Source organism: Dasypus novemcinctus, chromosome 4 (genome assembly GCF_030445035.2).
Source record: "Dasypus novemcinctus isolate mDasNov1 chromosome 4, mDasNov1.1.hap2, whole genome shotgun sequence".
Classification (NCBI taxonomy): domain Eukaryota; kingdom Metazoa; phylum Chordata; class Mammalia; order Cingulata; family Dasypodidae; genus Dasypus; species Dasypus novemcinctus.
In genome coordinates this window covers 163,310,553-163,324,001 of record NC_080676.1, presented here as the reverse complement: position 1 = coordinate 163,324,001, position 13,449 = coordinate 163,310,553, and the positions used below count along the sequence as shown (strand labels likewise).

Here is a 13,449-nt window from a genome sequence, read left to right as displayed (position 1 = left end):
AGCGTGCCTCTTCCTGCAGGGATTAAAGACTTCATGTGTGAGTTGTGTGGAAAGACGTTCAGCGAGAGGAACACGATGGAGACCCACAAACTCATCCACACAGGTAAGGGGCGTGGCCCGCGGCGGGGTGGCGGCGGCGCGGCGCGTCTTGTACTGGCCTGGGGTCTTCAGGGCGCTTAATGCTGTGTGGGCCTAAGGTTGCCCTGACCCCACATTGGCCCACGTAACTTTCAAGTGCCCGGGCTTGGAGCGCACGCCCCAGAGGGCAGTGCAGCTGACCTCAGGATTCTCGGAGGGACAAGCCCCTCTCCCGTAGCTTGCTTTGGGCCCACACTGCCTGCCCTCTGGGGACAGGAGACTCGCTCACCGTGTGCTCCCATTCACGGCTTGTGCTTGTCTCCCCTCGTGCACCAAGTGGGCAAGCAGTGGACGTGCTCTGTCTGCGACAAGAAGTACGTCACCGAGTACATGCTGCAGAAGCACGTGCAGCTCACGCACGACAAGGTCGAGGCGCAGAGCTGCCAGCTGTGTGGGACCAAGGTGTCCACCCGTGCCTCCATGAGCCGGCACATGCGGCGCAAGCACCCCGAGGTAAGCCCCCCACCGCGCCCACCCCGTCTGGACGTGGCCCGGGCCGCCGCCACCCGTGTGCGCTCTGCTGCACGGAGGCCCCCATGCCGCCCCTCTGGCCCATCTCACCATGCAGACCCTGGGTTCCTGGAGGCAGGGTGGGTCCTCCCCGCAGAGCACCTGCCGCTCAGGCGCCCTGGATGAGTGGACAGGGGGAAGAAAGCCCAGGCATGCTTCAGCCAAGGTTGAAAATTCTACCCTTGTTGTAACTATAGCAAGACAGGAAGTCACGCTTGCCCCCTACACCCACCCCCGTCTTTCCCTCGAGGTGACTAATAACCTGCACTAAACAGGCACCTCCCCGTGCTGCAGCTGGTAGCACTGCATGGGGGGCTGAGCGGCAGGAGGCAGGTAGCACCGCGGTGGTCACAAGGGCATGCCTGGGAAGATGTGCTCTAGGGGCGCTCAGTAGCCATGTGTGCTTTAACAGGAGCACGGGAACAAGCACCAAGAGAAGGTAGCTCGACAGTTATCAGATCACTGAACGACAGGACTTGAAAGCAGAAAAGCAACAAAAGAAATCCAGATCTGCTCGATTTGACTGCATAAGCTCTTAGAGCATGTGTAGGTCAAGAAGATAAGGTGTTACCACCAGGGTGGTGTCCTGGAATCCTGTGTTTCATATGGCTTGTTCAGTAAAAGCAGGAGTCCTCTGATAAGGGGGAAAACAATAGCCAGCCATCTGCCAGTGGGTGGGTGCCTGAGCACCCCTCGTGGAGCTCTGATCTCCCAGAGCCGAGCCCTCCTTCCTCGGCTTCCTTTTCTGCTTGATGGAAGCTAGTGTTTTCATCTAGGAAAATAAAGTCAGGGGAGCAGGCACCCCAAGTATCAGGGTTGACGTGGCTGCTCGGTGTTGGCAACAGCACAGTGTTCTCAGGGCCACGGGGCCCAGGCCAGGCCTCACGGGCTCACCCAGGACCCCCAAGCCTCCACTGCCAGAGTCTAGAACCTGCGGGATTTCTCTGTATTGCTGTAGTCACCTTGGGTTGGTAAAGTGACGTGCTAAAGACCGCATGGGTCAGTCTGCAGATTGGCAGTGGATGTGCTTTGCTGGTGAGGAGGCCTCGCTCAGGAGACCTTCAGCAAACGCTTTTGTCCGGCAGAGTACTTTGCCCAGTGTTTAGAACACTGTGTAGTTAAATTCAGCTTTCTGTGCTCTTTCTTCAGTGGACGGTGTACTACCCGTTCCCCATTGCTCTCGACATGAGCAGACCCAAACACAAGAACCCAGTGTGTCGGCAGAGGAAAGAAACACAGCCCGAGGAGAGAGGGCGTGGCCCCGCTGCCTCTGGCCGCTCTGCTCTCCTGTTTTGCCTCTCACACCATTTTGCCTCTTCTCTTGAGGCCATTGCTTTTGGTCATTTCACAGTCATTTCATTCTGTGTTGACTTGAGCAAATATACATCCCACTTTCTAGCGATGAGCCCTGGGGATTCCCTCCTGGACATTCAGCCTGGAGTGGTGTGTTAGTCAGGATTCTCTAGGGAAACAGAATCAACTAGAGACATCTGTCAATGCTGTGTGATTCTATAAGAGTCTCTCACACAGCTGTGGGTGCACAAGTCCAGGTTCCACAGGCAGGCTGCAGCCAGGGGCTGCAATGAAAGTCCAGTGAAGGTTCTTGACGAGTTCTGGGAGACAATGGTTGTCCAAAGACGAGCTGGGAAATTCTCTCTTAATGCTGGACTCACTTCCCCTTTTAAGGCATTCAGCTGATTGGATAAGTGTCGCTCTTGCTGATGGCAGTCTCCCTGATTGATGTAATTATAACCAGCTAGCTATGATTTACTACTGCGGTAAAGTCAATGGTGACTAAAGTCCATAAATGCCCTTGTATTATAGTTAACCCAGTGCTTGCTTGACCAAACAACTGGGCACCATTACCTGACCGAGTTGACACAATAGCCTAACCATCACAGTCCACCTCTTGTCAACTTGGCAACCATACACATTACCTTAAACCATACTTAGTCTCTAAGTAAAAACAATACCAGACATATATATATATTTTTTTTCACCTAACAATGTTCAACTTTCCTGTGTACAACCGGAAGCGCATTAATTCCATACAGAGTAGGGTGCAAGTTCTTGAGTAATAATCACTCTCAAACTTGACATCCTCAAATATTATGACATGAAATGGGTACAACTTGTTATATGATAAGGGAAAAGTTTGGGGAAGAAGAAAGAAATTAGTTTTGTGTACATATACAACCACCATCATAATGAAACAAGGAAGAAAGATGCTTGACCATTACAGTCCTCATTTCTGTAATTGGTCACATGGTCAAAGTTCATATTTACCACTCCCTTCTTCCACTACCCATTCCATGTTTCCATTACCCTCAGCTGGCCATGGTTCTTTGCCTGGTGGGATGGCCCAAACTTTCATTCCTGAAGATTCTGGGCCATTGTAGTCCTGCTTGGATTGGGTTATTGCAGTTTTCCACTGACTTTAATCATAGGACTTGTCAGCACTAGGAGATGCTCTAGAGGATTTTTCTGTATTCCAGACAAACTCTTATTTATCCCCATTATATAGGTGCAGTCCTATTTCTCCTTGATAGTCAGGATCAATCACCCCAGCCAGTATAATCATTCCCTGCTTTGAGTGTTGATTCAGAGGTAAGAGGAGCCCAAATGGCCAGGTGGCAGTTTTAACTTCCAGTTCAATGGAGTCATTGTTGTGTTCCCCGGTGACAGCACACCTTCTTTTGGGACTAAAGCCTGCAGACCAGCAGTGTTTGAGGTTGCAGGGACAGGAAGCAAAACTTTTCCTAGTGGGTCACTAGGGGTAACAGTGAGTGGGGCCACTCCCATTTCCACCCCTTGACTCCTGGACCCATGAATCCTGGTTATGGGAGAAACATCCACCAGAGTGGTTGCTGATTTAGAACATACACAGCCTTCTGGAGAACATTGCCCCAGCCCTGCAAGGTACTGCCACCTAGTTGCACCATAATTGAGTCTTCAAAGGGCCATTCCACCATTCTAGCAATCCAGCTGCTTCAGGGTAATGGGGAACATGATAAGACCAGTGATTTCCATGAGCATATGCCCATTCCCACAAATCATTTGCTATGAAATGGGTTCCTTGATCAGAAGCAATGCTGTGTGGAATACCATGATGGTGGATGAGGTATTGTTTAAGTCCATAAATGGTAGTTTTGGAAGAAGCATTGCATGCAGGGAAGGCAAACCCATATCCAGAGTATGTGTCTATTCTAGTTAAAGCAAATCACTGCCCCTTCCAAGGTAGAAGTGGTCCAGTGTAGTCAACTGCCACTAGGTAGCAGGCTGGTCACCTCGAGGAATGCCATCTCGGGGGCTGAGTGTGGGTCTCTGCTGCTGGCAGATTGGGCACACAGGAGTGATTGTAGCCAAGTCAGCCTTGGTAAGGGGAAGTCCATGTTGCTAAGCCCATGCATAACCTCCATCCCTACTTCCATGGCCACTTTGTTCATGAGCCCACTGGGCAATGACAGGAGTAGCTGGGGAAAGAGGCTGAGCAATAGCCACAGAGTGGGTCATCTTATCCACTTGATTATTAAAATCGTCCTTCTGCTGAAGTTACCCTCTGGTGAGCATTCAGGTGGGACACAAAAATTTTCATGTTTTTTGCCCACTCTGAAAGGTCAATCCACATACCTCTTCTCCAGATCCCTTTGTCACCAATTTTCCAATCATGTTCCTTCAAAGTCCCTGACCATCCAGCCAAACCATTGGCACAGCCTGTGAATCAGTGTACAAATGCACCTCTGGCCATTTCTTCTAAGCAAAATGAACAACCAGTGCTTTGCTCAAATTTCCACCCACTGTGAGGATTTGCCCTCAACACTGTCCTTCAGGGATGCCCCAGAAAGGGGCTGCAGTGCTGCAGCTGTCCACTTTTGGGTGCTACCTGCATACCGTGCAGAGCCATCTGTAAACCAGGCCCGAGTTTTCTCTTTCTCAGTCAACAGATTGTAAGGGACTCCCCAAGAGGCCAAAGCTGTGGGTTGGGAAAGCAAGGTAACATGGCAGGGGAGTGACCATGGCATTTGGGCTACTTCCTCATGTAACTTCAGGAACCCGCTCAAGCCCTATCGCATATACCACTTCCACTTTATTATGGAGTGCTGCTGTGCTCGCCCAACTTTATGGTTTGGTGGGTCAGACAATACCCAGCTCATGACAGGCAACTCAGGTCTCATGGTAACTTGATGGCCCATGGTTAAGCGTTCAGTCTCCACCAAGACCTAGAAGCAGGCCAAAAGCTGTTTCTCAAAAGGGGAGTAGTTATCTGCAGAGGATGGCAGGGCTTTGCTCCAAAGTCTTAAGGGTCTGTGCTGTGATTCTCCTATAGGGGCCTGCCAAAGGCTCCAGACAGCATCTCTGTTTGCCACGGAAACTTCCAGCACCATTGAATCCGCTGGAACATATGGCCCAAGTGGTAGTGCAGCTTGCACAGCAGCCTGGACCTGATGCAGAGCCTCTTCTAGTTCCGGTCCCCAATCAAAACTAGCAGCTTTTCTGGTCACCTGGTGAATAGGCTGGAGTAGCACACCCAAATGAGGAATGTGTTATCTCCAAAATCCAAAGACATCAACTAAGCATTGTGCCTCTTTTTGGTCATAGGAGGAGCCAGATACAACAGCTTATCCTTCACTTTAGAAGGGATTTCTCTACATGCCCACACCACTGGACACCTAGAAATTTCACTGAGGTGGATGGACCTTGTATTTTAGTTGGATTTATCACCCATCCTCTCTCACAAATGCCTTACTAGTAAGTCTAGAGTTTTTGCTACTTCTTGCTCACTAGGTCCTATCAGCATGATGTCATCAATACAATGGGCCAGTGTGATGTCTTGTGGGAAAGAGAGATGATCAAGATCCCTGTGGGACAATATTATGAAATAGGACTGGAAAGTTGATATACCCTGAGGCAGGACAGTGAAGGTATACTGCTGGCCTTGCCAGTGGAAAGCAAACAGTTTCTGGTGGTCCTTACTAATAGCAATTGAGAAAAAAGCATTCACCAAATCAACAGCTGCATACCAGGGACCAGGGGACATGCTGATTTGCTCAAGCAATGATACCACATCTGGGACAGCAGCTGCAGTTGGAGTCACCACCTGGTTAAGTTTATGATAATCTCCTGTCATCCTCCAAGATCCATCTGTTTTCTGGACAGGCCAGATAGGAGAGTTGAGTGGGGATGTGGTGGGAATCACCACCTCTGCATCCTTCAAATCCTGATGGTGGCACTAATTTCTGCAGTCCCTCCAGGAATCCACAATTGCTTTTGGTTTACTATTTTGCTAAGTAGGGGCGGTTCTAGTGGCTTCCACTTGGCCTTTCCAACTATAACAGCCCTCACTCCACAAGCCAGCGACCCACTGTGGGGATTCTGCCAGTTACTGAGCATGTCTATTCCAATTATGCATTCTGGAACTGGGGAAATAGCCACAGAATGGGTCTAGGGACCCATTGGACCAACTATGAGACAGACTGAGCTAAAACTCCATTAATTACCTGACCTCCAAAAGCCCCTCTCTGACTGGTGGACCACAGTGACGTTTTGGGTCTCCTGGAATTAATGTCACTTCTAAGCCCGTGTCTAATAATCCCCGAAATGTCTGATCATTTCCTTTTCCCTAATACACAGTGACTCTGGTAAAAGGCCATAGATCTCCTTGGGGAAAGGTGGGGGGAAGATTAACGGTATAAATTTGGGGCAGTTTAACAGGATCCTTCCCCAAGGAGACCTGGCCACCTCCTCATTCAAGGGGCTCTGGGTCTGTAAACTGTCTCAAGTCTGGGAATTGATTAAGGGGCTGTGATTCTCTGCGTCTGTAATTCGAGTTAGGGTTTCGTTCACTCGACCTAGAACTCTTCTGTTTATATAGATCCAGAAGAGATTAGGTAGACTGCCTGTTTATTTCACTCCTAGGTACCCCCTGATGTATTAGCCAACGCCATAACTCTATACAACTCGGACTATTTTGAGTGCTTTTTTGGATTTGCCTTTCATTGTGGTAGCCACGTCTACATTGACTTTGGTGATTAACTACCCATACTTGACTTTTACCAGACTGAGATCCAATCATCCCCATAATGTTTAGGGATTCTAATTCCATCACAGCCCTCCCTACAGTAATATCTGGACCACAGAAAAGAGCAACTGCAGAGCTCTTCAGGGAATATGGAATTAGTCTTACAAATTTATTCCTTACAGTCCTGGTTAAAGGTGTGTCCACTGGACATTCCTGGGGTGGGTGGGCAGCTCTCAAATGGTAAATCCGTTCTAGCATTCCAATCTCCCTAAGTCTTTGGATTCCCTTTTCTACTGTGTACCCGGGCAAATCAGGCATCTCAACCTCAGACATGCTAGGCCATCTTTTGGTCCATGTTTCAATCAGCCACCCAAACGAACTGTTAGTGCCCTTTCTAATGCCTCGAGCTACAGCACTGAATCCAGAATTTCTGCTTAGTGGACCCATATCAATAAATTCAGCCTGATCCAACTTTACATTCCTTCCACCATTATCCCATACCCTTAGTATCAATTCCCACGCATATTCCCCTGATTTCTGTCTATATAAATTGGAAAAGTCGTACAGTTCTTTCTGAGTACACCTTACTTCCTCATGGGTCACACTTTGTATTTCACCTTTGGGGGCTTGTTGTGATTTTAGTCTAGTAATAGGTCTGGAAGACAAGAGAGGTGGTGGGGGTGGGTAAGGAGAAGGATTAGGAATGCCTTCCAAGCTACTGACCTCAGGGCATTCCCTTGCATTTTCTTCTGGTGAGACAGGATTAATCTCTTCAGGCAGGGGTTGGAAGACAGTTTCCTCAGGGCAGACTGGAGGCTTGGCAGTGCATGCTGGAGTTTGGCTGGTACGTGCCTCAGGGCTGGGAGGAGGTCCAGACTCCCTGGGGTAGGCTGGAGGCTGGATGATACAAGGTTGACAAGGTGTGGTCTGGACAGGGCAGGCCATGGCAGGCTTATCTGGTAAAGTCTCAGCAGAATTCAGGGTTCCAATGTCTCCATCAGTATCATCATCATCCCATATGTCTCCATCTCAGTATTCTGGATTCCACTCTTTTCCAATCAATGCCTTCACTTTAATTGCAGAAACCCTGCAGTGTTGAGATTTTAGTTTCCTTTGTAACTCCGCTACTCATACAATGAGTCTGAGTTTGATTCTCAGATATTTCGAGCCTGTGGCTGCAGGAGACAAGATTTTCTTTCAGAGCACACACAGAAGCTTTTGCATCATCCATTTGGTGTTTAAGTTTCAAATTTGAAGCCTTCAACTCATCTCCTTCTTTGGTAACAGTATCCAGAGTATCTAGAAGGAGCCAGCCAATATCATTATACGGTTTGACTCCACAAAACTCTGTTAAGGTGTTGAAAACACTCTCACCCAGATCCTTGCTTCTTACAAACATGGAGCTAGGGGAATTCAGTGATGCTATTTTGTGTTTCTCGACTGCCAACTCATGCCTTGGACTGTTAGCAGCCTCTTCATTATTGGAAAGGGAACCGTCAGTACCCTTGATTCCAATTAGAGTAGACAGCCAGTTGCAAAACTCCCAGAATCACCTCAGGCACACCATGTTTAAGACTCTGTTCCTCAAGAACCACTCTTGGTACCAAGCTCTATTAGTCAGGGTTCTCTCGAGAAACAGAATCAACAAGAGCTGTCTGTAAATAGTACGCAATTCTATGAGTCTCTCACGCAGCCGTGGGGATGCACAAGTCCGGGTTCCGCAGGCAGCTGCAGCCAGGGGCTCCAGCTGAAGTCCAGTGAAGGTTCTTGACGAGTTCTGGGAGACGTTGGCTGTCCAAAGACGAGCTGAGAAATTATCTCCCAATGCTGGAATCACTTCCCCTTTTAAGGTGTTCAACTGATTGGATAAGTGTCACTCATTGCTGATGGCAGTCTCCCTGATTGATATAATTATAACCAGCTATCTATGATTTACCACTGCAGTAAAGTTATTGGTGACTAAAGTCCATAAATGCCCTTGTATTACAGTTAGCCCAGTGCTTGCTCGACCAAACAACTGGGCACAATTACCTGGCCGAGTTGACACAATAGCCTGACCATCACAAGTGGGAAAAAGGAAAAAGTAGGAATTAGATGCTTTAGTTTCCTGGCTGCTCAATCATACACCGTGAAACAGGTCAATTTAAAACAATAGAAATGTATTCACTCACTGGGGCTCAGGAAAAGTTCAAATCAAGGTGATGCTTTCTCCAAGGTGAACACTGTGGCATTCTGGACTGGCCGTCAGTGGTCCTTGGTCCTTAGCTTGTCACATGGCACACAGTGGCATCTCCCGGTCTCTCCTTTCTCTTTCGGGTTCCATTGATCTTCAGCTTCTTCCTTCCCATGACTTTCCCTCTCTCTGTCTGAACTTCATTCTCTTATAAAGGGCTCCAGAAATAGGATTGAAGCAGTCATGTCTTAACTGAACCAGCCTCATCAAAAGCTTGTACTTGCAATGGGTTTACACCCGTAGAAATGGATTAGGTTTAAGAGAACATGTTTTTCTGGGGCACCTGGTGCTTCAAATCACAATAGACAATGAGGTAAAGTCATTACAAACCAGAACTGATGATATGGAGGAGATGACCCAAGACAGCAGAGGACAGGAGCAGGGTGACGGGAAGGAGAGCGATGCTGATGGCTATTGCTGTGGAACAAGGCTGCTGCAGCTCAGGCCTGGGAGCGTGGGGACTTCAGTGATCAATACCAGGGGTCCCTGCTGATACCAAGAACAGACTGCAGAGGTCTGTTAGTTTGAGGCAGGCTGCCATGGCGTGATGGTGATGGTAGTGGTAGAATGGTGGTGAAGGTGGAAGTGGAGGGGATGGTTGTAATGGTGGAGGTTGTGGTGGTGACAGTGAAATAGAGTTGGAAATGGTGATGGTGGTGGTAGTGGTGGTGGCAGTGATGGAGGAGGTGGCTGGCGGTGGTGGTGGTGGTGGTGATGATGGTCATGGTGGTGGAGGTGGAGGTGGTGGGGATGGTTGTGATGGTGGAGGTTGTGGTGGTGATGGTGGTGGTGGTGGCAGTGACGGTGATGGAGGAGGTGGTGGCGGTGATGATGGTCATGGTGGTGCAGGTGATGGTGGTGGTAGAATGGTGGTGGAGGTGGAGGTGGCGGGGATGGTTGTGATGGTGGAGGTTGTGGTGGTGATGGTGGAATGGAGGTGGAAATGGTGATGGAGGTGGTGGTGGCAGTGACGGTGACGGAGGAGGTGGTGGCGGTGATGATGGTCATGGTGGTGCAGGTGATGGTGGTGGTAGAATGGTGGTGGAGGTGGGGTGGTGGGGATGGTTGTGATGGTGGAAAGGATATGGAAATGGTGATGGTGGTGGTAGTGGCGGTGGCGGTGGCGGTGATGGAGGAGGTGGCGGCGGCGGTGGTGGTGATGGTCATGGTGGTGGAGGCAGTGCTGATGGTGGAGGTGATGGTGGCGGTGATGGTATGTCTGAGTAGAGAGTGCATCCCCGACAGCCTGGCAGCTTTTGCTCCGAGCCCTGTGCAAGTGCTAAGTATAGATCTAGGCCAAGTGATGATGGGAGAGCCACACTTGGGTCTTGAGTGCCACATACAGCGTCGTGTTAACCTAAAACCCATGCAGGCACTCCTCTCACCATCCTTTCAAAGATGAAACCTACCGTCTTCCTTAAGTAAGTCATGCCCATAATGTACAGTCTATAATTTTCAACTTTTATTTTCTTTATTTGAGCAAAAACTTAAAGATGCTTGCAAAGACGTCTGTGTGAAGAGCGCTTACATACCTTGTAGTTTTCCCATAGCTGAGTCATCACCTCTCTCTCTTTTTTTAAATCACATCCCCTTTGTGGCGCCTTCCCAGGCTGTTCAGTCTCTTCTGCACTTGTGTGTCATTGCCTTACTTCTCGTCTTAGCTTGCCCCTCTGCCAGGACAAATGCCACGTGGTGGGTAGGCTTAGCAACAGGAATCTATTGGCTCATGTTTTGAGGCTACAAGAATTCCAAATTCATGTGCGCCAAGGCTGGCTTCTTCCTGCGTGTGTCATGGCGCTGGCTGCTGTCGCCCCGGGGGGTTCCCAGGCTTGTACCCCCGCCTCCATCCCAGGGCGAGGCGTTCTCCTTTGCCCTGCTCGTCGGCCCCTGGCTCCTCTCCCGTTTCCCTGACTTCTGGCTTCTGGCTCCTTCTCTTTCTGAGGCCTCCAGCGATCAGGATTAGACCCACCCTCATTTAGTTGGGCCACGCCTTGAACTGAGAACATGTTCAAGAGGGCCCTGCAGGAATGCCAGCAAAGATTAAAACCTGTCCAAATCGGGGCGTATCATTCCATCTACCACACTTAGGATTTAGTTAAATTAAGTAATCGTGGTGACATGTACAGCTGGCCTAAGCAGGTTTGTGAACAGTTGTCGTTGACTCTGGGTTACGACAGCACTGAGCTGGGCGAGGGGCCAGTGGGGGCAGTGGGGGGGCCTGTGGCAAGCCCCCCTTGGGGCTGAGGCCGTGCTTGGTATGGCTTCTGGGGGGAAGGTGGCAGTCAAGTTCATCACCAAACTGTCGAAGGAAAGTACCAGGACATGTGTGAAGTTAAAAAAGAAAATTAGAAGAAATATATTTTTTAATAATAATAAATAAAACTTTTAAGGTACGGGATATCACTTTTGCTAACTCCTGGTTTTAAGGGATTTCTCATGGTCAGTAAGAAGGCACAAGTTTACCCTACTGGATCTCAGGCTGCTTTGTGACCAGCTTGAAATGAGAAAATTCACTGAAAAGTCACATCCTGAAAAGTGCCTTGGTATGGGGCACAAAGAGTGGGAAATAGAGCTGTTCCTCTTGGGGCAGTACATATGAGATGAATTGATGACAGGTGTGGGTGACAGGTGCCGGTGGCAGGTGTGGGTGACAGCTGCAGGTGACAGGTACAGATGACAGGTATAGGTGGCAGGTGTGGGTGACAGTTGCGGGGATGGGTGGCAGATGTGACTGAGGTGCAGGTGGCAGGTGTGACAGGTACAGGAGACAGGTACAGGTGGCAGGTGTAGATGTGGGTGACAATTGCAGGTGACAGCTGTGACAGGTGCAGATTGCAGGTGTGGGTGACAGGTGCAGATTACAGGTATGGGTGGCAGGTGTGGCTGACAGCTGTAGGTACAGGTGACAGGTGTGACTGACAGGTACAGGAGGCAGGTGCAGGTGGCAGGTGTGACAGGTGCAGGTTACAGGTACAGGTGGCAGGTGCAGGTGGCAGGTGCAGGTGGCAGCTGTGGCCGACAGGTGCAGGAGGCAGGTGCCGATGGTAAAGAGCATTGCAAACATTTGTGAAGTAAGGGGGAAGGGCTCAGGGAAGAGCAAGCCTGGCCGAGTTCTGAGAAGCCAGTCCTGAGCGGGGGAGGCCTGGGAACATCCGGGGTCACGGTTTTGGGGCTAACGAGTCGTTGGGGGCCACCATGCGCTCCCTCGCAGGTCCTCGCCGTGAGGATCGACGACCTGGACCACCTCCCCGAGACCACCACCATCGACGCCTCCTCCATCGGCATCGTTCAGGTGGGCCGCAGCTGCGAGAGGCAGGGGCGCGTGCCGCGGCAGAGGGAGGGCCTGCTGCTTAGCCAGCGGGGCCCGTCCACGCCAGGTGTCGCCGGCCAGCTCACACCGTTCCCGGGTGGGCCTGGGAGCCTTTTCGTCTCTCCTAGTTTAGCAAGTTTCTAGGACTCGGGTCTTTAAACACGAGCATGTTTCACTTTGGAGAGTAGGTGGTTTCCAGAAAGCTTAGTATGCACACGTCACTCGTGAGCAAAAGCACTTACATGTTTTGGATGAACTTTTTTCCAAGGGAATTTTTAGTCAATGCCTTTGCAGGAAACTTTTATGAAGAGGAGACCTCACCTCACGTTTGCAATTGTTTCAAACTTGTTTCAAATTGCCATTTACACTTATTTTTAAAATGTTTATGTGGTAATATGTATACGAGATCCCCCATTCGAGGCGGCCCCCTCGGCGCAGGCCCTCGGCGCTGGTGGGTGGGAGCTGGCCTCCCCCGGCCCCTCTCCGCTGTTCCAGAAGGGCCGTGTCCGTGGGCCCATCCACTCGGGCTCGAGTTTCTCCCTTGTCCCTGCCCCTGCTTCCAGAGCCCAGGCCCAGAGGCGGCTTTGGCCTGGGGCTGAAGTTTCCCTGGTGGTTCGAGCCATAAGATTTTTGTTTTCGAGGAACCGCGGCTCAACCCCGCGACCTCGGGCACGGGAAGCAGGTGCTCCACACGAGCCGCACCGCCCTGAGCCTTGAGCTTTAAGGCTGGGCACCTGCCAGTGCTCAGGGCCCATCCCGCCGCGGCCGGTCGCGTCCCGGCCTGTCCACTCCTTGTAACGGGAACAGCGCACGCCCCGGTCCCACCGCGGGGGCCCGCTCCCTCCCGTGGCCGACCCGGGGCCGCAGGTGGGGGGCCGGGTGCCCCCCTGGCGGCGCTGAGTCCTCCTCTCCCGCAGCCGGAGCTGACCCTGGGCCAGGAGGAGCCGGCCGAGGGCAAGCACGCGAAGGCCGCCAAGCGCGCGCACAAGAGGAAGCAGAAGCCGGAGGAGGAGGCCAGCGCGCCTGCGCCCGAGGGCACCCCCTTCAGCGAGTACTCGGAGAAGGCAGCCACGTTCCCGGGCACCGTGGGCGACGAGACCAGCTCTGCCGTGCAGAGCATCCAGCAGGTGCTCCCGGCCGGGCCAGCCTGTGGCCTTCGTCCTCCGGGCGCCCCCGGGCTGGGGACTTGCCCCCTGAAGGCAGCTGCACCTGTGCCTTCCCACTCTGCTAGTCCAGCGG

The 13,449-nt window shown here is 51.2% G+C and overlaps 1 protein-coding gene across 3 annotated transcripts in view; it reads left to right on the top strand.

The window, feature by feature from the left end:
• The window catches only part of PRDM15 (PR/SET domain 15), a 110,323-nt gene that overhangs the window by 93,179 nt on the left and 3,695 nt on the right, over positions 1-13,449 (top strand). For all 3 annotated transcript variants that reach the window (XM_058296275.1, XM_058296276.2, XM_058296277.2), the window contains exons 20-23: positions 20-103; positions 416-591; positions 12,112-12,192; positions 13,128-13,337. In XM_058296275.1, the coding sequence (XP_058152258.1) occupies positions 20-103; positions 416-591; positions 12,112-12,192; positions 13,128-13,337 (551 nt within the window). The remainder of the gene's footprint in view (positions 1-19; positions 104-415; positions 592-12,111; positions 12,193-13,127; positions 13,338-13,449) is intronic.